At 40.8% G+C, this 27960-nt stretch overlaps 4 protein-coding genes across 5 annotated transcripts; all 4 read left to right on the top strand.

Moving 5' to 3' along the window:
- The first annotated feature begins 408 nt into the window (after positions 1 to 408).
- On the top strand, positions 409 to 10801 carry LOC126062377 (keratin-associated protein 4-7-like). Of its 2 annotated transcripts, XM_049859882.1 has the most exons (5): positions 409 to 596; positions 2903 to 2925; positions 3397 to 3401; positions 10355 to 10455; positions 10501 to 10801. In XM_049859882.1, exons 1-5 carry the CDS (start codon positions 409 to 411, stop codon positions 10799 to 10801), a joined length of 618 nt encoding a protein of 205 aa, XP_049715839.1. The 2 variants fall into 2 exon arrangements, with proteins under 2 accessions (XP_049715839.1, XP_049715838.1); XM_049859881.1 differs by lacking the exons at positions 2903 to 2925; positions 3397 to 3401 and having other exon boundaries at positions 409 to 586; positions 10341 to 10801.
- Positions 10802 to 17059: 6258 nt separating this feature from the next.
- LOC126062381 (keratin-associated protein 4-8-like) lies at positions 17060 to 17542 on the top strand. The gene has a single exon (XM_049859887.1). It carries the CDS (start codon positions 17060 to 17062, stop codon positions 17540 to 17542), a length of 483 nt encoding a protein of 160 aa, XP_049715844.1.
- Positions 17543 to 21809: 4267 nt separating this feature from the next.
- LOC126063171 (keratin-associated protein 4-3-like) lies at positions 21810 to 22574 on the top strand. The gene has a single exon (XM_049861356.1). The coding sequence runs from the start codon at positions 21810 to 21812 to the stop codon at positions 22572 to 22574; it is 765 nt and encodes a 254-aa protein (XP_049717313.1).
- Positions 22575 to 26936: 4362 nt separating this feature from the next.
- On the top strand, positions 26937 to 27521 carry LOC126063169 (keratin-associated protein 4-7-like). The gene has a single exon (XM_049861355.1). The coding sequence runs from the start codon at positions 26937 to 26939 to the stop codon at positions 27519 to 27521; it is 585 nt and encodes a 194-aa protein (XP_049717312.1).
- Positions 27522 to 27960: the final 439 nt, after the last annotated feature.

Raw genomic sequence — 27960 nt, 5'->3', positions numbered from 1 at the left:
CATTTCTCCACTAGGCATCTTTGCCCATCAGAAGTTCTCCCAAATTCATATCAAGGCGAGAAACAGACAAGTGAGAGTGACCTGTTCATGTCATGTGACACCCAGGAGTTAAAGTCGTATGTTATTGAAACCAAAGGGAGAAACACATATGGTGATTCATGTGGAAACACCAGGGAATTTGAGAAAAGGGAAATAACTAATTTCTATATATCCGGACTTCTTACTAGAAAAATATCATTTACTAAGTGCATTGGTAGTCATATAAAAAAAAAAAACAAGGAAATAATATTTTCATAATCACAGAAGTGCCTCAGCAGGGTATAAAAGGGGACATGGGGCAAGGAGACTTCCAAACCTTAGACACCCAGATTCTCAGAAACAAACCCAGAACCTCCACCCTCTGACACCATGATCAACTCCTGTTGTGGCTCCGTCTGCTCTGACCAGGGCTGTGGCCAAGATCTCTGCCAGGAGATCTGCTGCCTCCCCAGCTGCTGCCAGACCACCTGCTACAGGACCACCTGCTGCCGCCCCAGCTGCAGTGTGTCCAGCTGCTGCAGGCCCAGCTGCTGTGTGTCCAGCTGCTGCCGCCCCAGGTGCCTTATGTTCAGCTGCTGTCATCCAACCTGCTGCCAGACTACCTGCTACCGTACCACCTGCTGTCGCCTAAACTGCTGTGGGTCCTCTTGTTGTTAAATTTCATTCAATGACCACCAGCCCTGAGTCAACCACCGGGATGCCAATTTATCAGTCTTATTCATATTTCCTTTCTTCACAGCACTTGGCCTTGTTCTAAACTGTCACTATGTTTATTCATCCCCTTGGTCATGCTACCAAGCAACTATTTAAAAAGCAGCAATGTAAACTACCTACCATTCATTCATTCAGATGCCAAATGTCTACACTACTCAGTTGGAAACCTTGCTAATCTATGACTGCTGTGCATGGCTTGACCTTCACAATAAATTGTGTGTAATATGGTAACTATGTCCCAATAAATATTTACCATCTTGGTATCAGAAATGTTTGTGGTCCTTAATTACTTTTTAGTGTTGATTGCTTATTTGGAGTTAAGTTTGGGTTTCTATCACATGAACAAAGAAAACCAATTCTATGAATATAAACCAGAGCCAAATAATTAACTTTTCCCAAAACCAGATTGCCCACCTTACTTGCTGGCAAGTCTATTGAGAGAAAACAAGACCTTCATTGCTACTGTAATGATTTATAGATCACCTGGCAGGGTCCTTGCACTATTGGGCTCTGGGGAGCACATGAGATGAATTAGACCCAGTTTACATCCATTAGGTAACTCACAATGAGATCTTGGATTTAACAGGAAGGCAAATGTCAGGTGCAGTATGTTGGTAATATTGGTAAGCAAGAGTAGAGTATTGAATAAAACCAAAAATCCAAACCCAGTGCTGTCGAGTCAATTCCGACTCATAGCGACCCTATAGAACAGAGTAGAACTGGCCCATAGAGTTTCCAAGGAGCGCCTGGTGGATTTGAACTTCCGACCCTTTGGTTTGCAGCCGTAGCACTTAACCACTACACCACCAGGGTTTCCAGAGTATTGAATAAGAGTAACATATAAGGATTGATTCACAGAAATAAAATGTGTCAAGTCTGAAAATTCAAGGGAATATGTACAGATCACAAATATGTAAGACATAGTGAAGGAGAGGATCAGATGACAGATGAGTATTATATTATGAAGGAAATTATCATAAAAGTGCCAAGCAACATTACAGTTATTTTAAGGAGGGATGTATATCACGCTAAATTCATGCAGTGGGCCTAATTACGATGGAACCTATGAGAAGACAGGAGTCAGGGATTTCAGGTTGAAGTAACAGACGCCATGAGAAACCAAAGAGTATGATGGATGACACATGTCACTTATGGTAAGAAGAGTAAGTTAAGCCAGAGATGCAAGCTGGGTGCTATTTTTGAGGGGCTGGATTGACAATGTTGGGGGAATGGTCTGCCTCTATGCTCCCATCCAGGCTGCCTAAGTAAAGGCTTAAGGCCCAGAATATTCTCTGATAAGGAGTCTGGTAATTGGGTTACCTTTTCTCTCTCAGTTCTTTCTCCTTATCAGAGAAGGTTTCTTCTGCTCAGCCCTGGTGGTACAGTGGTTAAAGGACTTTGCTGTTGATCAAAACTCCTGCAGTTCAAACCCACCAGCCTCTCTGCAGGAGAAAGATGTGGCAGTCTGCTTCTGTAAAGATTTATAGCCTTGGGAACCCTATGGGGTAGTTCTACTCTGTCCCGAGGTGTCACTATGAGTTGGAATCAACCGGACGGCAGTGGGTTTGGTTTGGTTCCTCCTGTTCTGGGCACACAGTAACTTTCTCTGTCTCTTGCACATGCACAGCCACCATCACACCTGGTCAGCACAGAGGGAATGGGGGCTCTTGTACAAGAGGGGTGAACATTGAACATCTGCCCTGCACTGGCCATATGTGAGGTGAGCCTATTGGCCATGGGAGACCAGTCCCCATTAGTGAAGCTGATCTTGTTTCTTCTCTATGTGAGTAAAGCATTTCCCATGCACTGTTAGAGTGAGTGTGTGTGTGTGGTCTTTTGCTGGTGAATGTGAAGCCTGCCACAATAGACACATTAATGACATTCATCAATTCACGCTCCATTAAACTCTAACTGCAGGGTTTGCATGCACTTCTATGACACATGCAAAGAATACTTTTGAGCCCACTTAATATGACCTGGCATGAAGTCATCCAGCTTCCTGTGTCTCCTCTATAACTCTGCCAGGAGACTTGCTGCCATCCCAGCTAATGCCAGCCCAGCTGCTCTCTCCCCAACTGCTGCATTTCTAGCTGTTGCCATCTGAGCTGCTGTGACTTCAGTTGCTGCAGGCCCACCGCTGCATCTCCAGCTGCTGCCACCCCTCCTGTTGTGGTTCTAGCTGCTGTGGCTCCAGCTGCTGCTGTCCCTGCTGTTGCCTCCACCATTTGTGGCCTAGTATCTTGCCACACCAGCTGCTGTCGCCCAACCTGTATCATCTCCACCTTCCCCAACCCTACCTTTGCACATAGTCTTGCTGCTAAGGCCCCTTCCCTGAACCCAACCTACTTTATCTCCTTCCTCACAGAAGCAAACCCTGTGTACCTCAACATGGGAGAGGCCATTCTCATCATCCCACATCCTAGTCTCAGGTCAAGCACTGTCATTTGTTGACTCCAAGTATGACATTAGGTGGCATTTATGGCAAGAAATTAATAGAATCACCCAAATTCTACATCCTATGTTTTGATTTCTGGGCACCAGGCCATCCTGCCCCAAATACAGACGTTACCTGCAGAACCTGACTTCCCACCCTCAGATCTGAAAGTCTGATGGCACCCTCCTGTATTTCCTTTTATAGTAAAGTTTCTGTATCTTATTGCTGCTGTTTCTGAATAAAGTTCCACTTTCCTGGCTTAGAAATATAATCTTCTCATGTTTGTTTCTTTGCTATGATTCTCCTCAGTTTCTGGGAAATTATATTCAAAACACAACTTCATTAGGCTTTCCAATTCCTGCTGTCATCTTTCAGAAAATCTCAACAGGTAGTGACATTAAAAAAAAAAAAAAACCATCAAAAACAAGTAAAAACAAACAAAATCCCCCAGAAATAACAGCAATACATAAACCACCTCAGAAATACATAGATGTCTCTAAAAGCATTGGAGAGTAATATTTTTTACTTACGCTCCATAGGGGTGTGGAGGAGAAGGGTTACATCCCACAACAAAACTTTCTTAAATGTTTTTTAAAAAGTATCTTTCCCTACAGTTTTACTTCTCTCTTAGCTGCTTCATTTCACCATTCTCCTTCCCTCTCTCTCTTTCTCCATTCTTCCACCATCTGCTTTGTTTTGTCCTTGTCTTTTTTATCCAATTCTTGGAAAACCAGAGGATCCTCCTTAAGGTTTACCCATCCTCACTCATGTAACTCCATTTATCACCCACTTAGCGTCTTCAATTTCACCTCCATCTATCAACAAAATAATCACCTTCTGGGAAAATCAACCTTCCTGAGAAGCTGGGAGGATAGAAGAAAATGGAAAATACTCAAAATTTAGTATTGTCTTATTTCAGTGACTTTTCTAGATGTGTATTTGCCAACATGGTCTTGAGGAACTTTGTCAACATATTCTGTGAAAAATATGGAGCTAACAAGGAACCAATTACTGGATTAGTTTAGTTCTTAGGCCAATCCAGAATGCCCTCAGATTCCTATGAACTCTATCCTAGGACAAAAAGGTTAAAAAAAATTCTGATGAATTCATGCTAGTAAAAGTGGGAGAAACATTTAGAAAGATCTGTACAAAACATACACTCTAAGAGTTGGTGGTAATGTGGTGGTATTAAATCTTACATGTCTTTAACTTTTATAAATTCTAATACACGAATAATAACAATGAGAAAATAGTTTTATATTGTGTAGAGGAATTATTCCTCCATTCCATTCAAGACAAAGAACTCTCGAAGAGCTTAGGATTGTAAATGAGAATTATTTGTGTCTTTTGTTAGTCTCAGTGTATAAAATTCTTTTTAATGTCATGGGAATATATGTGGTTTCCTGGGCTATGGGGAGTAAGAGTCTAAAGAGAATACACCTATGACCTGAGTTATTAGATGCTCTGGCATTTATAAGATAGTTGAGAGAAGAGTAACAGCCACCACAGTAGTCTAAAAGGAATAACCAGAGAAGCAAGAAAACAACTAACAGAAAGTGGAGTTCAAAAACCCAAGTGAAGGAAAAATAGCTATTTGAAAAATTAAGGAACAGAATTCCACTTTCAGCTGAAAGAGTAGCTGCTATCAGAACAAATCTCTCACTGAGGATAACTATGAAAGGTAGATAAAATTCAGAAAACAGTCATTAGAAAGGATTGGGAATTGACCTATGTAGCCAGGATTTGAAAGCCCGTCATCTCAGAAGAAAAGTAAATTCTCTCAGATGGAAGATAATATCATCTACATCTTCTACATTTTTCTATAAATGTTTAACATTCAGTAAAAAACTACCAGGCATGTCAGAAAAGAAGGTTAAATTACTAAAAACAGAAGAAAATACAATAGAAATAAATGCAAAGATGGCCCATATGTAGGTGTTAACACCAACTTTAGAATAACTATGATTAGTATGTTTGAAATAATAGACGAAAAATAGCAAATTTCATCAGAGAACTGGAATCTGTAAAAAAAAAAAAAAAAAGAAAGCCAAGTGAAAATCCTATGGCTGACAATCATGAAAACTGAAATTAAGAATTCAGTAGATGGGTTTAACAACAGATTATACAAATGAGAAAAGAGGGAGAGAAAATTGGAAGTAGCAAATTGAAGTGAAGAGAGGAAGGAGGTAGAAAATATAGACAAGAGCATAAGACACATAACAGCATCGTGAAAAGGTCTAACATACAGGTAAATTGGAGTCCCCGAGAGAAGGGAGAAGGGGATTGAAGCAATACATGAAGAGATATTGGTACAGAATGTGCCAAACCTAACAAAAGATACCAAGTTACAATTTCAAGAAGCTCTTTGAGCCCAAGGCAAAGTAAATGCAAGGAAAAATAACATCTAATTACATCATAGATAATCGTTGATAACCAAAGATAAAGACAAAATCATCATAAAAGCACCAAGACAAAAAGACCCATACTTTCCCCAAAAGAACAGTAAGTCTGATACCTAACTAAAATAATAGAAGCAAGACAATGAAAAGACATCTTTTAAAACGATGAAAGAAAATACTGCCAATTTAGAATTATATGCCCAGGGAAACAAAAAGGACAGTGAAATAAACTTATTATCAGACATACAAAATAAGGCAATTTGTCACAGTAGAATGCACTAAGAGAAAAAAACAAAGGGGACTTCTTCAAAAGGAATAAAATGATAGAAGCACAATGAGATAAAAGAAATGAAGACCACAATAAAGGTTAAAAGCTATGTGGTTCTTTTCTAAATCAGCTTTTTTTCTAAAACATTCAATTCCTTAATTAGGATTTTTTTTTCTTACATTTTCAAAATTTTTAGAATAAATTTATATATAGCCTCCTTCAGAATTTTTAATTATCTGAATTACTGGGAGTTATATTTTTCTTCCATCTCGTATGTCACTATGAGTTGAAATCAACTCGACAGCACTGGGTTTGGTTTGGGTTTAGTATGTCACTCATTGTGGATCATCTTCTTGTATACTTTGTAATATTTGCCTGTGAGTTTATCTTATGCAGGGATTTTTGCCTGTGAAAGTCCCATGTAGTCTGTGTGTGGTTTCTTAGAGGTTTTTTTCACTTATGATGAATGCTTTTTTATTTTAAATTTTTGAGTTTTTCTGTGTGTTATGAACTTTGCCTTTGTTTCTGATTATTCTAAGGATGCTCACTATCCTGTAACAGTTTCTCACCTTGAGATTCCTTTACTACGCATATGTATAAAATAAGAGGCTTGGTGACTTTGTTGTAGTTGAAATTTTCACAGGAGACTTGGTTGCCACATAGAATCCCATGTTGGCAGGCTGAGGTTATCTTATGCCCATCTCACTCATAAGGCACCATTTTAAGAATCCAAACTTTATATGTAGCTGTTGTTAGGTGTCCTAAAGTCAGTTCCCACTCATAGAGACCCTATGTACAACAAAATGAAACACTGCTGGGTCCTGTGCCATACTCACAATTGTTGCTATGTTTGAGTCCGTTGTTGCAGCTGGTGTGTCAGTCCATCCCACTGAAGGTCTTTCTCTCTTTAGCTGACCCTCTACCAAGCGTGATGTTCTTCTCCAGGGACTGGTCCCTCCTGATAACATGTCCAAAGTAAAAAATACGTGAGACAAAGTCTCACAATCCTTGCTTCTAAGGAGTATTCTGGCTGTACTTCTTCCAAGACAGATGTGTTCGTTCTTCTGGCAGTCAGTGATATATTCAATATTCTTTGCCAACACCATAATTCGAATGCATCAATTCTTCTTTGGTTTTTCTTATTCATTGTCCAGGTTTTGTATACATTTGGAATGACTGAAAATACCATGGCTTGGGTCAGTCCTCAAAGTGACATCCTTGCTTTTTAACACTTTAAAGAGATTTCTTGCAGCCGATTTTCCCAATGCAATACATTGTGTATTTTCTTGACTGCTGCTTCCATGGGCATTTATTGTGGATCCAAGTAAAATGAAGCCCTTGGCAACTTCAATCTTTTCTCTATTTATCATGATGTTGCTTATTGGTCCAGTTGTGAGGATTTTTGTTTTCTTTATGTTGAGGTGTAATCTATACTGAAGGCTGTAGTCTTTGATCTTCATCTGTAAGTGCTTCAAGTCCTCTTCACTTTCATCAAGCAAGGTTGTGTCATTTGCATATTGCAAGTTGTTAAGGAGTTTTCCTCCAATCTGGATGCCTCATTCTTCTTCATATAATCCAGCTTCTTGGACTATTTGCTCAGCATACAGATTGAATAAGTATGGTGAAAGGATACAACACTAGCACATACCTTTTTCAATTTTAAACCATGTGGTATACCCTTGTTCCTTTCAAACTACTGCCTCTTGGACTATGTATAGGTTCTGCGTAAGCACAATTAAACGTTCTGCAATTCTCATTCTTCCCAATGTTATCCATGATTTGTTATGATTCACACAGTTAAATGCCTTTGCATAGTCAATAAAACACAGGTAAACATCTTTCTGGTATTCTGTGCTTTTAGTTAAGATCCATCTGACATTAGCAATGATAGCCCTCATTCCACATCCTCTTCTAAATCTGGCTTGAATTTCTGGAAGTTCCCTGTCGATGTACACTGCAACTGCTTTTGAATGATCTTCAGCAAAACTTTACTTGTGAGTGATATTAATGATATTGTTTGACAATTTCCACATTCTGTTGGGTCACCTTTCTCTAGAATGGGCACAAATATAGATTTCTTCCAGTGGGTTTATGATAGGGGTTTCGTTTCCTGGTCCCTGCCTTGTGATGGTTTGAGGTTCCATTTCTTACACCTGCCTGGGTTTTAAACCATAAGCTTCCAACTCTGAGAACCTATAACTAGGTGCCAAACCTTCATAGGCCAGAGGATACCAGCTATTGTTTATAGTTTTAGTCCCTTCTTTGTTCCTGGAAAATGAAGGTTTTTCTTTTTTTCAAGTTCAGCTACAAAATTAATATATTCAAAAATATTTTTTCAAATATTTCTATTTGCTTGCACCAGGAAGTGCATATGCCCATGCCAGCTCAATCAGCCATGTTGCCAGAAGTCTTTCATCCCTTTATTTTCAGGGACCCAAGAGCAGATGAAAGATTTCATGCATTAGTTAGGTATGTAAAAAAGAGTTCTTCTAGTGGAAACACCTATAATATAAAATTTATTTTATACTTTAGCATTTTCCCAAAAAGGCCCAAACTAAAAAAGTTCTTCTAGTGGAAACACCTATAATATAAAATTTATTGTATACTTTAGCATTTTCCCAAAAAGGCCCAAACTACTCACTCTTAATACACTAACCCTGAAAATTTTTTTTTCTTAACCGCAGTACAGATATAAATTAAATTAAATAGTGATGTAATTCTATTATCTAACATACATTCCTGCATTCGAAATGTGATGATGTTGATGAAGAATATTGAAAATACTGTGGACTGCCAGAAAAATGAATAAACCAGTCTCAGAAGAGATACAACCAGAATGTACCTCAGAAGCAAGGATAGTGAGACACTGACTCACTTGCTTTGGACACGTAATCAAGAAAGACCAATCACCAGAAAAGAACATCACATTTGGTCAAATAAGGGTCAGTGAAAATGAGGAAAGCCTCTAGTGAGAAAGAATGACACAATAGCCATAACAATGGACTCAGATAAACCAACAATCATGAAGGCGGAGCAGGACCGGGCAATGTTTGGTTCTGTTATACATAAGGTTGCCATGAGTCAGAGGTGACTAGACATCAACTAACAACAGCATACATTCCTTACCCAAATATTGCCGATCGTCCCAATAATGTCATATAGAGAAATTTTTCAATCTGAAGCACTTCCTTAGCGTCTTTGTCTTTGTTGGCACTGACCTTTTTGAAGAAAACAGGCCAGTTGTTATGTGGAATGTCTGTCTGTCTGATGTTTCCTCATGATTAGACTCAGGTTATGCATTTGCGGAGGAATACACATAAGTGATGTCAGTGCGTGATTTCAGGAAGCACATGTGTCAGTTTGTCCTATTATTAATGACATTAAAGCTTCAAGTCTTTGACTAAGGATGTTTCTTCAAGTTTTTCCACAGTAAATTCGGCATTTTTCCCTTTGAAATTAATAAATAATCCATGGAGAAATACTTCAAAAGTGTGAAAATATCCTGTTTCCCAACAAATTTTCACCTAATAGTTATAAATTCCATTGCTGATATTTACTTGAATCGAGTTCTACTGTGATAGTTTTAAGTAGGGATTTTGTAAGTCCATCATCCCTTCTATACTTATTAGTTGACATTCAGCTGCCATGGATAACTTTTTTTGTCTTTCTGTTTACTTATGTAATGGGTCTCAGTATAGACTCATGGATTCTAATTTTGTTTAATGGGTTAAAATCCACTACCGCCATTGTTTATTTTGGTGCTCAAGTTGTCCCATATTGAGCCAGTGAAAGTCCCTTCAAGGTGGCTCCAAACGCCTTTTAGTATTTAAAACCAATGAGTCACTGGTAGCAGTTTCAAACTGAGTCAACGAAGTCCTTCCTAGCACTTATGTTGAGATTTCACTCTCAAAATGAGCATCCATGACTCAGAAAGAGGATCCGTCTTCCTCACTGCACACAAGTGACCCACAAAGATGAACTTTTTTCCTTCTGTTTCCCTACCATAATTCTACCTCTCTTTTGACATCAAGAGATCTTGGCATCATGAGACCAGTTCCCCAAATGGCATCATTGTGTGATGCACAGATCACAAGAACAAACTGCTGATGGGATCTATGTGACGGATGCTCCTGAGAAGACATAGTAGACAAAGAAATGGAAGAGCTAGTTCTATGAGAAAGACCAGATAGAAAAATATTAAGACACCAGGAAAAGGAAGTCTTATTTTTCTTCATCTTAAAATATTTAACCAGAAAAGCACAATGACATAACTTAATGACTAACATTTCTATAGGAAAATAAACTAGGAAATGGTCCTAGACATGGTCACAGCAGCCTCTCAGCAGGGTATAAAAGAGGACATGCAGTGAGAAGACTTTCATATTCACCAAACTCACTTTCTTGCTAATATCAGAACCTGCACCCTCTGACACAATGGTTAACTCTTGTTGTGGCTCCGTCTGCTCTGACCAGAGCTGTGGCCAAGACCTCTGCCAGGAGACCTGCTGCCGCCCCAGCTGCTGTGTGTCCAGTTGCTGCCACCCCAGCTACTGCCAGACCACCTGCTGCAGGACTACCTGCTGCCGCCCCAGCTGCTGTGTGTCCAGCTGCTGCAGACCTAGCTACTCTGTGTCCAGCTGCTGCAGGCCCAGCTGCTGTGTGTCCAGCTGCTGCAAGCCTAGCTGCTCTGTGTCCAGCTACTGCAGGCCCCAGTGCTCCCAGTCTGTGTGCTACCAGCCCAGTTGCTGTCACCCCAGCTGCTGCATTTCCAGCTGCTGCCGCCCCTCCTGCTGTGATTCTAACTCTTGTGGCTCCAGCTGTTGCCACCCCTGCTGCTGCTTACGCCCAGTCTGTGGCCAAGTCTCCTGCCACAGCACTTGCTATCGCCCAACCTGTGTCATCTCCACTTGTCCCCGTCCCACCTGCTGTGCCTACCGTTGCTGCTGAGCCCCCTGCCCTGGACCCATCTCTTCCTCCACCTTTCTTCCCACAGACTTAGATCCTCTTCTTGTGCTGACCTTTAGGACACATGGATTGGGGTTGATGTTGCTCAATGACTTGTGTTTCATGATTTTAATGAGCCAACCGCAGGCCATTGACTCTGTGAGCATATTCGAATCTCAGTCCAAATCCTTCTCCTTGTGGACCTTTCCCTTATATTCAAGGGTGAATTTGCTTGTGATATACCAACTACTCAATTCACAAATTCTCCTTTTTGAGTTTTGGGCAACAAGCCATCAAGCTCAAGAAGCTGAAGATTAATTTCGGTACTTCTACATCACAGATTTTTATAGTCTTTCTCTTAACTGTCCAATGAAGTTTCTCCTCTATAATTCCTGCTCCCCAAATATGTCACCTCTCTATGCCAAAATAAATCACTGCTTTCCTGTGTAGAAAATCCATTGTGATTGTGCCCTTCTTTAAGATTTTATACTTAGTCTGGACAACTGCAGGACAGACAACATAGTTTTGTCAATGTTACAATAGAGATTAAGTCACGTTAGCCACAGCCTAGTTTTCATGAGCAGTCACTTTAGTTCTTAACAAAACGGAAACTCTCAGTAGTGCATGGACAAAAAGTAAAAAAAAAAAAATTTTGTAAAGACTGTGAACAATTAATGTTCTATAGGACAACATCTTTTCGACATATCTGTGAAAGTAATTGTAAGGATAATGGAATTGTATGTCAGAAGCTAGAGGTGTTGATTTGGAAAACCATACTGAAAGGCTGAGAGTGATAAATCAGAATTAAAGGACAGATTTGAAAGCCAGAAGGTTTCAATGACAGCGTGTAAGTAGACTCTGATCTGATGCAACCACAAGGCAGATAAAACTGAGGACCAAGCCTAGGACTTAATCATAGGAGCAGCAGAGCCCCACAGATGGTTGTTCTATCATCCTAATCTGTTCTGTCATGCCAAGGGCCCTGATTGGGAAAGAATGGGACCCGAGACATGGGTTGGGGACATCTGAGTTGATGCATTTGAAGATCCTGAATTCCCAGATCTTCCTCAAGGAAAAGTGGCTCAATCCTTCCTATGAAAGTCTAGTGCCACCTCTTTCCTTGAATATGATGTCTTAAAAGACAACACAGGCTCCGATCTGCATCTCCTTCTTTCTCTCTTCCTTGCCACAGGCCAGTAACTAGAGTTAAACTGCAACCCAACCCACCCAGAGAACAGCTGAACCTGCTAATGGGAGACTATAGCCCAAAGGATCTGTAGGACCCAAAGACTATTTCTTTTCTTCTTCTTTTTTTAAAATTTATTTTGTTTTGTTGTTGTTGTTGAGAATATACACAGCAAAATATACACAAATTCAACAGTTTCTACATGTACAATTCAGTGACACTGATTACATTGTCTGAGTTGTGCAATCATTCTCACCCTCCTTTTCTGAGTCATTCCTCCCACTTAGCATAAACTCACTGCCTCCTAAGCTTCTTATCTAATCTTTTGAGTTGCTCTTGTCAATTTGATCCCATATAAATAGATCTTGATAGAGCACAATGCCTGAGGTAGACATTTTTACTAATTAAACTATTTTTTTTTTTTATTGTTTAGTTTTAAGAAGACTTCAGGGGATATTTTCAGTTTAGAGTTTAAAGATTATCTCAGGGCAATAGTTTCTGGGGTTCATGCACCTTCTATGGCTCCAGGAAGTCTGGAGTACATGAGAATTTGAAAATTCTGTTCTGCATTTTCCTCTTTTTGCCAAAGACAATTTCACAGGTAATGATATGAGCTTCCTTCAGAAGGCACATATTGTCTGGTCATCCCTCTTTTTGTGTTGTAGCTCTTGATGCTAATTTCCTTTGGAATGGAATGGCTATATCATATAGTAGATGTATGCTTAATTCTTTAAGAAACTGTCAAACTGTTTTACAAGGTGTTCATACCATTTATGTTCCCAACTTATATGAGAGTTCCAATGGCTTCATATCATCACCAACTGTTGATATGTTCAGGCTTTTTTAATTTTAACCATTCTAAAAAAAAAATTTTTTTTTTTTTTTTTTTAGAGAGTATATAGTGCCATCCAATTGTGGTTTTAATTTGCTAATGGCTAATGATGTTGAACATATTTTCATGGGACTTATTTTCCTTCCATCTATTTTCCTTGGTGAAATGTTGGTTCAAATCTATTGCCCATTTTTTTTGGGGGGTGGGGTCAGATTGTTTGTCTTCTCATCATGGAGTGGTAAGCGTACTTTGGAAACCCTGGTGGCGTAGTGGTTAAATGCCGTGGCTGCTAACAAAAGTTTGGCAGTTCGAATCCACCAGGTGCTCCTTGGAAACTCTATAGGGGCAGTTCTACTCTGCCCTATTGGGTAGCTATGAGTTGGGATCAACTCAATGGCAATGGGTGTGGTTTGGTTTTGGTTTAAGAGTACTTTATATATTCTATGTACAAAGCCTTTGTCAAATATGTGTTCTATAAATATTTTTCCAAGTCAGTGGCTTACCTTTTTATTTTCTGAACAGGATCTTTTGAAGAGTAAAAATTTTAAATTTTGATGGAGTCCAATTAACTGATTGTTCTGGGATACAATTAAGTTACTTAACAGCTCAGTCCTTTCTAGGCTTACTTTTCAGGGTTGTTAAGCAGGACCAGAGCAGCTTTTAGTCTAGAGCAAAAATGTGTCCCACTCTTGAGGCAATACTCTTCTGAATATTTTTACCAATGACCCATGAATTATAAGGTTTTCAACTGTAGCTTGTGGGAACTTGAACTATTTCTGGCCCTGTGTGAGCTCCAAGGATTATTCTCTCTTCTATTTATTGGTGGTGGTGATGGGAAAAAAGACATCTTTTTCTCCCCCCCAACCATTGGGTAGCTTTTTTACACGATGCACTGATCGGTATTCAGACTCAGACTCAGACTCGAGGTGGACCTTCCACAGATCTCAGGGGCTCTGGTGAAACTCTCCCGTCTCTGGTATTCTACATCCCTGTGAATTCTAGCTGCCTTGGCTTCTCCTACTCCCAGCTCCATGTCCTCAAGTTAGGGAGATTACAGGCTCTTCAAGCAATAAACTGAGGCAATCCTAGGGATTGCCTCATTTGTTTCCCCTCTCTAAGACATGAGTATCCTGCCCTGTGTGGCAGCCAATGTCTAACAACCATTGTTTCACTTATTCTGTCTGGTTTTTTAATTGTTTCAGGCAGGAGGATAAACCCAGTCCCTGCTACTCCATTTTGGCTGGAAGCAGATGCCTTTTTTTCCCCCGTTTTCTCATCTCCTCTTTCTCTACTCTTTCATTGTTTTTTTAATGTAAGCAAATATAATTTTATATTCATATCTCCAAATATAAATTTAGACAAATTTTAGAACACTCTACACACTTTTCTGTACCATGCTTTATCTTCTCTTAATATGTCCTGGTAGGATGTATACAATATTAATAGTTTATCATAGTAGTACATAAAGATATTTCTTATCCTTTTAATGGGAATGCACCATAGTTTATCTACCAGTACCCCACTGAAGGCTATCTGGATTGTGTCTACTCTTTTGTTGATTTATTCGTTTGCTTGTTTTATTTTTTATTTAACAAATAGAGTTCCTATGAATAACTACGTGCAATATATTTTCATATTTTTACCTGAGTCTCTTTTGGATAATTCATAGAATTGGGATAGCTGGGTCAAAGAATAATGCTGCTGGATACTGTCAAATCCTCACCAGAAAAGCATGAGCATGTCTATTTCCCCACAGTCTCATCATCAGAGAATGCGGTCAAATTTTGAATGTTTGACAATCCAACAGGTAAGGAGAGAAATTCCATTTATCTTATTATGAATGAGATTGGGCATTTTCAAATGGTGAGGAGACATTTCATTTTAGTTTTCTTTCAGGCTTTGGTCTTTTTCCTAATCTATTTTTAGAAGCGCTTTATATATTAGGGCCATTAACACTTTGTGATATAAATTGCAAGTTTTTCTTTTTTTTAGTTGTCTTTTTACTTTTCTTACATTTTTGTTTTTTTAACCAAGCATTTTTTTTTTATTACAAATTATTTTCTTTTCATTATTGGGAGGGATTTTATTATGTGTGTGTGTGTATAAAATTGAAAAATATTAAATTGTATGTCCTCTGTAATGATGAGGTCTCTTATTACCTTTATTGTCCAGTTTGTAACTGGTTTTGGTTGATTCTCTTTGAAGTGCCTACTGCACCAATACCTTCCCTTCCACACTCATTGTCACCACCTTAGGGAGCCATTCATGTCTTACGCCTAGACTGCAACCACCACCTACATGTTCTTCCTGCTTCCTGTCACTCCCCCAGCCAAATAATATTTACAAAGTCTACAGGTCTGCTCACACTTTTCTCCCTACTGTGTAATGATATGAAATCCAGTCTCTTTGCATAAATTCAAGAATATCCTTAAATTCTCCCCATTCAAATAGTTGAGTATTATTTTTCTGTATTCTCCTACATATACCATCCAGACAACTTAGTTATCCCATTAAAAATGAAAAGTATATTTCCCACTCAACCATCTCCCCACTGCCTTAATGCTCTTTCTTCTCTTCTCCATCCATCTAAATAATAAATAGTAAGTTGAAGGGTGAGAAAATGCCCTTTCAAGAATTTTAAGAAATCCCACATTCACTCAACATACATTCGTTCAGGGCGTTTGCTAGTCACGAGAGTTGTAAATATGAGTAAAGAACAGTCTCTGACCTCATGGGATTTACAGAAGGCTGGGAAAAAGACATAAAGCAATGATGATAGAATGTGATACCCTAGATTAGAAGCATATTCAAATAGTTTTGGAGCAAAATGGACGGAAGGATTTATTTTGAATATGGTAGCTGTTCAGAAAGATACCAAAGATAAGGTGACATCTAGACTGCACATATAAATATGAGCAAGAGTTTGCTGAGTTGACAAGGGAGAAATAAATGTTCTAGCAAATGAAGCAGCCTGAGAAATGGCATGTCATTATTATTCTTCACACCTTCCTTGAACATTCTAGGTTAGAATCACCTTCCATACTGACTGTGTGACTTCAGTCTATCTGGGCCTCAATTGCCTCATGTCTAAAGAATTTAGAAGAATAGTGTCGACCTCATACAGTCCTTGTGAAGTGTGAACAGGATAACAATGATAGAGTACTCAAAAAATTCCTGACACACAGTAGGCATTCAACAAATAGTAACCATTAGTATCGTCTCATCTTTCATTAGAAGCGTATGGGACTTAAATTCATAATTATTATTTTGTTTAGAAGTCACATAATACTTTAAATAATTGCCAAACTCTTTCCTATGTGTGTCTTGTTTTAAGTGTCTATAGGACAGAGATTAAAGCTTAACTTCATATCACCTTTGTATCAAGCAAAATATCTTAAACATACATTGTTGAGAGACAATGCTCAGAATATAAGAAAACATACTTTGAATAAAATTTCCATTGTACAGATTCTATTGGGTATGTTGACCTATTGAAGGATAGGGCAAAAATCCTCTCTCATGATATCCTATATCTGAAGAACATGCCAATAATAATGTAAAAATTTTTAAAAAGACCATTTTGCCAGTGTGTTTTACTAAATATAGTAAATCACATAAGGACTGGTTCAAATTGAAGAGATTCAATAAGACAAAACTGATAGGAACTTCACTGGAACTCTCTCCACCTCATTGGCCACCCAGCAAATCCAAAGAAATCACAGTATCCCTCATTATACACAAAATACACCTTTTATTCTATTTTTCTACCAGCATTCCACGTGACTTGCTTTTAACTTCTTTGACATCAGAGGAAATCTAGGCATTATAAAATCCATTCTCAACCTATTATTCTGGAGTTAAATTCACAAAAGAGAAAATAACACTTGTAAAATACAGAGAAAAATGTCATATAATGGGTGCACTTTAAAAGATCCATCAGGCAAAGGAAGAACCACAGGAGCTGATGCACCTGGCATGGCCAAATTGGAAAGAACACAATACAACAGGAGACGGAGACGTGCCTATTCTATACACAGCACTACTTACCAGATAGGCAATTATCTAATCTACTGTGAACTGATTTACTGTTTGATTTCCTACTAGGATAAACAACAACAAGAGTCCTGCGCATGATCACAGTAGCTCTCAGCAGGGTATAAAAAGCGACACAGGGCGAGGAGACATCAAACTCAAGAACCTCACTGTCCTGAAAACACAGCCAGAACCTCCAGCCTCTGACCTGATGGTCAACTTCTGTTGCAGCTCTGTCTGTTCTGACCAGGGCTGTGGCCAGGACCTCTGCCAGGAGACCTGCTGCCACCCCAGCTGCTGCCAGACCACCTGCTACAGGACCACCTGCCGCTGCCCCAGCTGCTGTGTGTCCAGCTGCTGCAGGCCACAGTGCTGCCAGTCCGTGTGCTGCCAGCCTACCTGCTGTCGCCCGAGCTGCTGTGTGTCCAGCTGCTGCAGGCCCAGCTGCTCTGTGTCCAGCTGCTGCAGGCCCCAATGCTGCCAACCCAGCTGCTGCCGCCCCAGCTGCTGCCGCCCCAGCTGCTGCCGCCCCTCCAGCTGTGGTTCTAGCTCCTGTGGCTCCAGCTGCTGCCGCCCCTGCTGCTGCTTCCGCCCAGTCTCTGGCCAAGTCTCCTGCCACACCACTTGCTATCACCCAAACTGTGTCATCTCCACCTGCCCCCGTCCCACCTGCTGTGCCTCTTCCTGTTGCTGAATCCCTGCTCTGAGCACGCCACTTCTTCGTTGCCTCACTCCCCATAAGTATATACCCTCCTTTTTAAAAATGTGGAGTCCTCAAGAGAATTGAGCTTCTGAGTCCCATAAGGAAACCCAATCCCACTAATTACTGTGTTCACATCTAGCTTTTGTCCAAACTCTCTCCCTTCCAAATGAATTCATTCAGAACCTGCTAATAAACTAATGTATTTCCCCCAAATTCCTCCGTTTGTCTATAAAACATCCACTCATCATGCCTAAAGGATTCGGAGATTGTCTGCATCCCCTGTGGGTCCACCGATTTTTAACCCCACTGAACTGAAAGTCCAATGAAATATCCCTCTTGAACTCCTTTTCAAAGATTTCTTGTAACTTCTTATCACCATGTTCCAAAATAAATTTCTATTCTACTGACACTGAAAATTGAATGTGATGCTCACTATTTTTTTTTTTTTTTAAATGGGCTTTATATATGGGTCCTGGGTAATTGTATTTTGCCTACACCTGTAGGGTAGACATCACAGTTTAGCTAACCTTCCAATAGAAGTCAAATGACATTGGATACTTCCCAGTTTTCTTTAGGAAGTCTTTTTAGGCTTAGGCAAATCAACTAATCCTTTTCTGGGCTTCAGAAAATAAAGAGTGAAACAGGAGTCATGGCGGATCCATGAATGTAATAGCAGAGGAAATTTTTTGAAAAGATTAAACACAGCTCATGATCTTTTAAAAACACTATCTTTCAGATTTTTTTTCCCCACCAAACAAAGCAGCCAATAGATAGTTTAGCAGAGTATATGTACTTTCCACTCAGAGTCACAGGCAGTGTATCAGGGGCTATGCCTTCTCCCTTCTGCACATGTACAAAGGTGTCCCTTCATTCTGACTGGTAGAGCGTCAGTGGGGATTCACTCTGCCCTACAGGAGGGTTGCCTTCAGGGCCAGGCAGGTGATATAATTGAATGAAGCTGACTTGATGGAATTTCATAGGTATTTGAGGAGACTATGATTTTTTGGTCCAAGGTCATGGCCCCTTACCAGAACAGAAAGATAAACATTCACATTTCTCTCCAAAGTCGGATGACCCTGAAGGGTCACTTGGTCACTCCTTCTTCAGAACCCTCATAGGGTCAGCTGAGGCTTCCACTGAGGATAACTCACAACTTGATTTCTCCGAGTCCTGCTTCTTTCTCTTCCCTTCTACGAGTGTTAATCCCAAAAGCCCTCCTCAATAGGCCTCCTGCATGCTAATCTCCGTCTGGCCATCTGCTTCCTGGGGAGCCCAAACTGCCAGAAAATCCCGTTTGGAGTTCACGATAGCTAATTTGAGACAGCTGGAATGGCTGACTGAAACGTACTGTTAGTGCATGATGAGATAGGATTATAAACACAATAGCAGAGATTGTATTTAACTTAATCTATAAAGAAAACTCTCAATTTTATATAAATCACATCTATTCTTTTCTACAGATTTTTGTATGTTTTAAACACAAGTATATTGCTTTTTAGAAATGTAAACAATGCAAAAGAACATGGCCAAAAATGAGTTTCCCTTCACTACACCCATTGCTGTTGAGTCGATTCTGACTCATAGCAACCCTACAGGACACAGTGGAACTGCCTCATAGGGTTTCCAAGGAGGGGCTGGCGGATTCGAAATCCCGACTCTTGGTTAGCAGCCATAGCTCTTAAACACTGTGCCACCAGGGACCCTTCCCTTTGTTAGTTGATGTTAAACCCATTCAAGACCCACTGTTACAAGCTGAGATATGCATTTGTACCTCATGTATATTTATTCAAAAACGTGGCTTTAGTTGTACACTTCTTCTTCTGATGTTTATCCAAATACTATTTTATGTCCTTCAGTAAATGTTAATTCTTTCCTCCACAAGTATATTTCTTGGAAGATTTGTTAACATGTATTATATATTTATTGTTGGGAATTGTGAGTTTTTTTAATTACTTTATGGAGGATTATTTCATATACCTACCGATACTTATGTTAGTCTTCTATCAGATCTCACTCTTAATTCTAATACTTAGTTGTTCCTGCAGGATTTTCTGGGCATCCAATTATGGTGGCTAAATGCTACCAGCCTGAGACATGTCCCCATGGATTCTCAGAAGGTCTCCTGGAGAGTTGTTTCCTAGTCACCCACAATGGTAACCCTGTCATTAACACTGACTTTCTGGGCTTTTCTTCCTCTCCTGTCTTACTTTCCCCACTTGCTCTCATGTGTCTCCTGGGACCACCTCCCAAATAAACCATCTGCCCTCATGTCCTCATCTCAGGGTCTGCTTTGGGGGGAATTCAAGCTAAGACAGTAGATGTTCAGCAAATATTTTTGGCTGACTGGTAATGGTGGTTATTTTTAGCAACAGGAGTAAAACTGGGGAGTCCAAGGTGGCAAAACCAGTGTTACCGTTTGGTGTTCACCACCTTCCTGTCTTTTTTTCTGTGAGAATATAAGCGTGTATGTTAAGCATAGTATTCATGGTTATTGGTAAACATGTCTCATTCTTAAAATTATATCTTACCTTCTAAAACTTCCCACATAATTTAGGTTTCATGCCACATGTTACTTACTATGTAACATAATCCTTTTGTTTAGATTTTTTTCCCCATTCTTTCCATCTGTCTAAAAGATAAGTATTGTTGAAAGGCCGTTGCATGCCCCCAAGGTGTCAAAAAACCTTTGCTCACTCAATAAACATTTATCGCCAGCGTCCTCTGTTCCAACTCTCTGTCTGCCACTGTGGTAACGAGAATAAAGAAGTGATAGCACATACCTTCAGGGTATAAGCATTGCAGCTGGGGCAAGGACAGAAGACTTAACTCTGATACAGTAGAGTGTGTTAGGTTAGAAGCGCAGTACAAGGAAGACATATGTGGATGGTGCAATTGGTCAGGAGAGACATCACTGAGGAGAAAGCACACCAGCTGGGTCTTGACATAGGAGTTGGAGTTCACAGAGTTGACCAGAAAGAGGCAACATTTCAGGAAGATAAAATAGTTTCAGCAAAGGTTTTTAATTTTTTTTTTATTCATTCTTCATTGGTCATTCTAAACGTATTGAGCTTACTTCCTGTTTAATTTTGGAAAAGTTTTTATTGTTAACCTGTCTATGCTTTTGTTGCCTCTTTTACTAAAAGAGGCAAAAATGCACACTATCTCATAAGGCTGCATTAAGGCTTAAAAACAAAATAAATCTAGAATATTCAGCACAATACTTGAAGTCCACACTTCACAAATGATAGCTGTTAGTATTTTCTCACCATTCACTGAGGCTGTATGGACTTAACCACATATGATATATTTTTGTTTTTTTAAATAATTGTAATTCTATTAGTGGTTACCAAACTCTGTATCTTATGTATGTGTCTTATTCAAGTACCTGCAGGAAAGGGTTGAAGGCTTATCTGTCATATACCCATACTACCTAACAGAATGTCTTTGATACATGTTATTGAAAGACTTGATAATTCTAAATATTGTTACATATAATAAAAGCTTTTGTAATAAAAAAAACTCGCTGCAGAAGTTTGACAATCAAAAGATTTACCAAAACCTCTCACTTGTCATGCCTATCCTAGAGGACATCCTTACTATTTAAAAGCACCAAGTCAATGTCAAGATCTTCAGCTTAAGACAGTGAAATAAGATCTGGCACACAGCTTAGAACTTCTTTGGAATCCCACCACCTCGCTGATCATCCGAGATGCCCACACAAGATCACAGTCATCTTCATTACAGATAAGACATCCTCCCCATCATGGGTATTTTCTTCTCTTTCCCTATCAGCATTCCATCTGACCAGAACACCAAGCCCCATCTTTGACAACAAAAGGTTTCTTAGTATCATGACAGTCATTCTTCAGGGTTTTCAGGAGAGAACGTCACATTCAAAACCAAAGTGGCAGAAAATCATGTGACAGATATGTGTAGAACATACTGCATTGGCCAGTGACTGAGGTGACACTGTCTAAGGAAGAAGAGTGAGAAATGTTTTAATTGGAAACAGAGGAGCACACCAGGAAGAGGAAAACATGGCATTTTCTCCATTTTGGAGTTCTTAACTAGAAAAACACAAGTATGTAATTAAATGATTAAGTCTTCCAGAAGAATAAACAATAACAAGGAAAAAATGCTTGGTATGGTGACAGCAGCCCCTCAGCAGGGTATAAAAGGGGACATGGGGCAAGGAGACTTCCACATTTGGGAACTTTACTCTCCTGTAGACACAGCCAGAACTCCACCCTCTGACACCATGGTCAACTCCTGTTGTGGCTCCGTCTGCTCTGACCAGGGCTGTGGCCAAGACCTCTGCCAGGAGACTTGCTGCCACCCCAGCTGCTGCCAGACCACCTGCTGCAGGACTAACTGCTGCCGCCCCAGCTGCTGTGTGTCCAGCTGTTGCCACCCAGTCAGCTGCCAGACCACCTGCCGCCCCAGCTGCTGTGTGTCAAGCTGCTGCAGGCCCAGCTGCCGTGTGTCTAGCTGCTGCCACCCTAGCTGCTCTGTGTCCAGCTGCTGCAGACCCCAGTGCTGCCAGCCCACCTGCTGCATCTCCAGCTGTTGCGGCCCCTCCTGCTGTGGTTCTAGCTCCTGTGGCTCCAGCTGCTGCCAGACCACCTGCTGCAGGACCACCTGCTGCCGCCCCAGCTGCTGTGTGTCCAGCTGCTGCCGCCCCAGCTGCTGTGTGTCCAGCTGCTGCAGGCCCAGCTGCTGTGTGTCCAGCTGCTGCCGCCCTAGCTGCTCTGTGTCCAGCTGCTGCAGACCCCAGTGCTGCCAGCCCACCTGCTGCCAACCCACCTGCTGTATCTCCAGCTGCTGCCACCCCTCCAGCTGTGGCTCCAGCTGTTGCCGCCCCTCCTGCTGTGGTTCTAGCTCCTGTGGCTCCAGCTGCTGCCGCCCCTGCTGCTGCTTCCGCCCAGTCTCTGGCCAAGTCTCCTGCCACACCACTTGCTATCGCCCAACCTGTGTCATCTCCACCTGCCCCCGTCCCACCTGCTGTGCCTCTTCCTGTGGCTGAATCTCTGCTGTCAGCACACAACTTCTTCATTGCCTCACTCCCCAGAGATGTAGACCCTCCTTTTGCAAAATGTGGAATACTGAAGAGAATTGAGCTTCTGAGTCCCACAAGGAAGCCCAGTCCCACTAATTCTGTGTCCACATCTAGCTGGTTTCCAAACTCTCTCCCTTCCAAATGAGTTCATTGATAACCTGCAAATAAATTATCAAGTTACCCCCAGATTTCTCCATTTGTCTATAGGACACCCATTTATCATACCTAAGGATTCGCAGATTGTCTCCATCCCTTCAGGCTACCAATTTTTAACCCCGCTGACCTGAAAATCCAATCTCTGGCACTCCTTTTCAATGATCTCTTGTAACTTCTAATCCGTGTACTAAAATAAATTTCTATTCTACTGACACTGAAAATTGAATGTGATTGTGGCTATTTTTTACAAATGGGTTTTATATTTTGGTCCTTGGTAACTGCATTTTGCCTACACTGGTAGGGTAAACATCACGGTTTAGCTAACCCCTCAATAGAAGTTGAATGTCGTTCGATACTACCCAGTTTTCTTTAGCAAGACTTTTTAGACTAAGGCAAATCAACTAATCCTTATCTAGTCTTCAGAAAATAGAGAGTGAAACAGAAGTCGTGGTGCATCCATGAATGTAATAGCAGGAGAAATTTTTTGAAAAGATTGAACACAACTCATGATTTTTTAAAGACACCATCTTTCGGATTTTTTTCCCCACCAACAAAAGCAACCAATAAATAGTTTGGCAAAGTCCATGTATTTTTTACTCAGGGTCATAGGCAATGTATGAGGAGCTATCCCTTCTCCCTTCTGCGCATGCACGATGGTGTTCCTTCATTCTGACTGGTAGAGCGTCAGCAGGGACTCATTCTGCCTTATAGGCGGGTTGCCTCCAGGACCAGGCAGGTGACATAAATGTATGAAACTGACCTGGTGGAAGCTGATAGGTATCTGAGGAGACTTTTTTTTTTTTTTTTTTTGTCCAAGGTCATGTCCCCTTCCCAGGATGGATAGAAAAATGTTCACATTTCTCTCTTCAGAACTCCTCGTAGGGTCAGCTGAGTCTTCCACTGAGACTGCTTCACAACTTGATTTCTCCCAATCCTGCTTCTCTCTCTTCCCTTCCTCAAGTGTTAATCCCCAAACCCTCCTCAGTAGGCCTCCTGCATGCTAATCTCCTTCTCACCATCTGCTTCTTGGGGAGCCCAACCTGCCAGAAAATCCCATGTGGAATTCATGATACCTAGAGACAGTTGGAATGGTAGGCTGAAATATACTTATAGTGCATGATGAGATAGGATTATAAACATTATAGTGGAGAAAATATTTAACTTAATAGAGAAAATTATAAGTTTTATATAAACTATGTTTATTCCTTTCTAAGGATTTTTGTATAATTTGAACACAAATATATTGCTTGTTAAAAATGTAAACAATGCAGAAGAACACAGCCAAAAGCAAGTTTCCTTTCATTAGTTGTTGGGAATCCCATTCAAGATCCAGTGTTACAAGTTGAGATACATCTTCTCGAATCATTTGTACCTCATGTATAGTTATTCAGAAACCTGGCTTTAGTTGTACATTTCTTCTTCTGATATTTATGCCAATACTATTTTATGTCCTCTAGCAAATGTTAATACTTTCCACCATATACCAAAAAAACCCAAACTAAACCCACTTCCATCGAGTCAAATTCGACTCATAGTTAGACTCATAGCGACCCTATAGGACAGACTAGAACCGCTCCACGGGGTTTCCAAGGAGCAGCTGGAGGATTCAGACTGCCAACCTTTTGGTTAGCAGCCAAGCTCTTAACCACTATGCCATGAGGGTTTCCTTCCTCCATATATGCCACATATATTCCCTGGAAGATTTATTGACATATATGTTTATTGTTGAGAATTGTCTTTTTTTTTTTCCATTACTTTATGGAGGATTATTCCTAGTGTTTAAGAAATCCATCAATATGTATGTTAGGCTTTTATCTGACCTCATTGTTCATTCTAATAATCACTTGTTTTGGTTGGGTTTTCTGGGCATCCGATTAAGGTGACTAAATGCCACCAAACTGAGGCACGTCCCCATAGATTATCAGAGGGCCTCCTGAAGAATTGTTTCCTGTCATCCACAATGGTACCCTGTCATTAATGCAGACTTTCTGGGCTTTTCTTCCTCTCCTGTCTTACTTTCCCCACTTGCTCACATGTGTCTCCTGGAATCACCTCCCAAATAAACCATCTGCCCTCATGTCCTCATCTTGGAGTCTGCTTTGGGGGGATTTCAAGCTAAGAGAGTAGATGTTCAGCAAATATTTTTGGCTGACTGACAAAAAAACTGGTAATACTGGTTATTTTTAGCAACAAGAGTAATATCGGGGAGTCAGAGGTGATGGAAATCAGTGTTAGCATTTGGTGATCACTGCGTTCCTGTCTTATGTCTGTGAGAATATAGGCATGTGTGTTAAGCACACTATTCATGATTATTTCTAAACACATCTCATTGTAAAAATTGCAACTTACCTTCCAAAACTTCCTGCATAATCTGTGTTTCATGTCATGTGTTACCTACTACATGACATAGGCATGGGTTTCCTCATAACATGATCCTTTTGTTTAGAATGTTTTTTCCCTTCTTTCCATCTGTCTAAAAGATATGTGTTGTTGAAAGTCCATTGCATGTCCCCAAGGTGTCAAAAAGTTTTCGCTCACTCAAGGAGCATTTATTGTCAGTGTCCTCTGTTCCAACTCTGTACCTGCCACCAGGGTAACAAGAAAACAGAAGTGATGGCACATGACTTCAGGGTATAAGCATTGCAGCTGGGGCAAGGACAGAAGACATAACGGTGATACAGTCAGGTGTGCTAGGTTAGGAGCACAGTACAGGGAAGAATTATATTTGAATGGTGTAGTTGGTCAGGAAAGACATCACTGCAGAGAAAGCACGACAACTAGGTCTCGACATATGAGCTGACAAGAAAGAAGCAACATTTCAGAAGGATACAATCTCTTCCACAAAGGCTTTTAAGTTTACTTACTCATTCTTCCTTGGTAATTCTAAACATATTGAGCTTACTTTCTGTTTACCTTGGAAAAGTTTTTGTTGTTAACCTGTCTATGCTTTTGTTGCCTCTTCTACTATTTTTTTTTTTCTACTAAAGGAGTAGTAAGAAAACACACTACCTCATTAAAAAAAAAAAAAAAAACCTCATAAGGCTGCACTAAAGATTAAAAAGAGAATGTTGAGCCCAATGCCTGATACATGGTCAACACTGCACAAATGGTAGCTGTTAGTATTTTCTCTCCTTTCACTGAGGGTGTATGGACTTACCCACATACTACATATTTTGGTTGTATTTTTTTAATTAAAGTAATCATAAATATCTTCGTGATTACCAAACTCTGTATCTTATATGTGTTTTACTCAAATGCCTGGAGGAAAGACATGAAGGCTTATCTGTCATACCCCCATAGTACCCAACAGAATGTCTTGGAGAGATGTCATTGAAAGGCTTGCTAATTCTAAAGATTCTTATATATAATAAAATATTTTATAATTAAAAAAAATCAGTAGTCATAAAAATTTGACACTCATAAGATTAACGAAAACTTCCCACTCTTAATGGTTATCCTAGAAGACATTCTTACAGTCAGAAATGTGATTTTACTATTTGAAAGCACCAAGTCATTGCCCAGTTCTTCAGCTTGAGACAGTGAAATAAGATCTGGCACAGAGCTTGGCACTTCCGTGGGGTCCCATCATCTCTCTGACCATCCAAGATGCCCACACAGGATCACGGTCATCTTCATTACAGTTGGAACATCCTCCCCATCATGGGTCTTTCCTTCTATTTCCCTATCAGCATCCCATCTGACCAGAACACCCTGCCCCATCTTTGACAACAAAAGGTTTCTTAGCATCATGAGAGACATTCTCCAGGGTTTTCAGAGAACAATATACAGATAGAAGGGAATGTCATATTCAAAAACAAAGTGGCAGAAAGTCACGTGACAAATATGTATAGAACATACTGTATTGGCCAGTGACTGAGGTGGTGTCTTCCAAGGAAGAAGAGGGAGAAATGTTTTAATTGGAAACACAGGATCACACCAGGAAGAGGAAAACATGGCATTTTCTCCATTTTGGAGTTCTTAACTAGAAAAACACAAGTATGTAATTAAATGATTAAGTTTTCCAGAAGGATGAATAATAACAAGGAAAAAATGCTTGACATGGTGACAGCAGCCCCTCAGCAGGGTATAAAAGGAGACATGGGGTAAGGAGACTTCCATATTTGGGAACTTCACTCTCCTGTAGCCACAGCCAGAACTCCACCCTCCGACACCATGGTCAACTCCTGTTGTGGCTCCGTCTGTTCTGACCAGGGCTGTGGCCAAGATCTCTGCCAGGAGACTTGCTGCCACCCCAGCTGCTGCCAGACCACCTGCTACAGGACCACCTGCTGCCGCCCTAGCTGCTGTGTGTCCAGCTGCTGCAGGCCACAGTGCTGCCAGTCCGTGTGCTGCCAGCCTACCTGCTGCAGGCCCAATTGCTGCATTTCTAGCTGCTGCCGCCCCAGTTGTTGCATTTCTAGCTGCCGCTCCAGCTGTTGTGTGTCCAGCTGTTGCCGCCCCAGCTGCTCTGTGTCCAGCTGCTACAGGCCCCAGTGCTGCCAGTCCACCTGCTGCCAGCCCACCTGCTGCCAACCCACCTGCTGCATCTCCAGCTGCTGCCACCCCTCCAGCTGTGGCTCCAGCTGTTGCCGCCCCTCCTGCTGTGGTTCTAGCTCCTGTGGCTCCAGCTGCTGCCGCCCCTGCTGCTGCTTCCGCCCAGTCTCTGGCCAAGTCTCCTGCCACACCACTTGCTATCGCCCAACCTGTGTCATCTCCACCTGCCCCCGTCCCACCTGCTGTGCCTCTTCCTGTGGCTGAATCTCTGCTGTCAGCACACAACTTCTTCATTGCCTCACTCCCCAGAGATGTAGACCCTCCTTTTGCAAAATGTGGAATACTGAAGAGAATTGAGCTTCTGAGTCCCACAAGGAAGCCCAGTCCCACTAATTCTGTGTCCACATCTAGCTGGTTTCCAAACTCTCTCCCTTCCAAATGAGTTCATTGATAACCTGCAAATAAATTATCAAGTTACCCCCAGATTTCTCCATTTGTCTTTAGGACACCCATTTATCATACTTAAGGATTCGCAGATTGTCTCCATCCCTTCAGGCTACCAATTTTTAACCCCGCTGACCTGAAAATCCAATCTCTGGCACTCCTTTTCAATGATCTCTTGTAACTTCTAATCCGTGTACTAAAATAAATTTCTATTCTACTGACACTGAAAATTGAATGTGATTGTGACTCTTTTTTTAAA

This window comes from Elephas maximus, chromosome 19, assembly GCF_024166365.1.
Source record: "Elephas maximus indicus isolate mEleMax1 chromosome 19, mEleMax1 primary haplotype, whole genome shotgun sequence".
NCBI classification, from domain to species: Eukaryota; Metazoa; Chordata; class Mammalia; order Proboscidea; family Elephantidae; genus Elephas; species Elephas maximus.
The sequence above is the reverse complement of the archived record's forward strand: the minus strand, read 5'-3'. Positions and strand labels throughout refer to the sequence as shown.

Excerpts from the sequence above, each read along its gene's own strand:
- LOC126062377 (XM_049859881.1), top strand. The coding sequence starts at position 409 with ATGATCAACTCCTGTTGTGGCTCCGTCTGCTCTGACCAGGGCTGTGGC. Across the intron at positions 587-10,340 it reads CTGCTGTGTGTCCAGCTGCT|ACCTCTGCCAGGAGACCTGC; the intron begins GCCGCCCCAGGT and ends GCTGTGGCCAAG.
- LOC126063171 (XM_049861356.1), top strand. The coding sequence starts at position 21,810 with ATGGTCAACTCCTGTTGTGGCTCCGTCTGCTCTGACCAGGGCTGTGGC.
- LOC126062381 (XM_049859887.1), top strand. The coding sequence starts at position 17,060 with ATGGTCAACTTCTGTTGCAGCTCTGTCTGTTCTGACCAGGGCTGTGGC.
- LOC126063169 (XM_049861355.1), top strand. The coding sequence starts at position 26,937 with ATGGTCAACTCCTGTTGTGGCTCCGTCTGTTCTGACCAGGGCTGTGGC.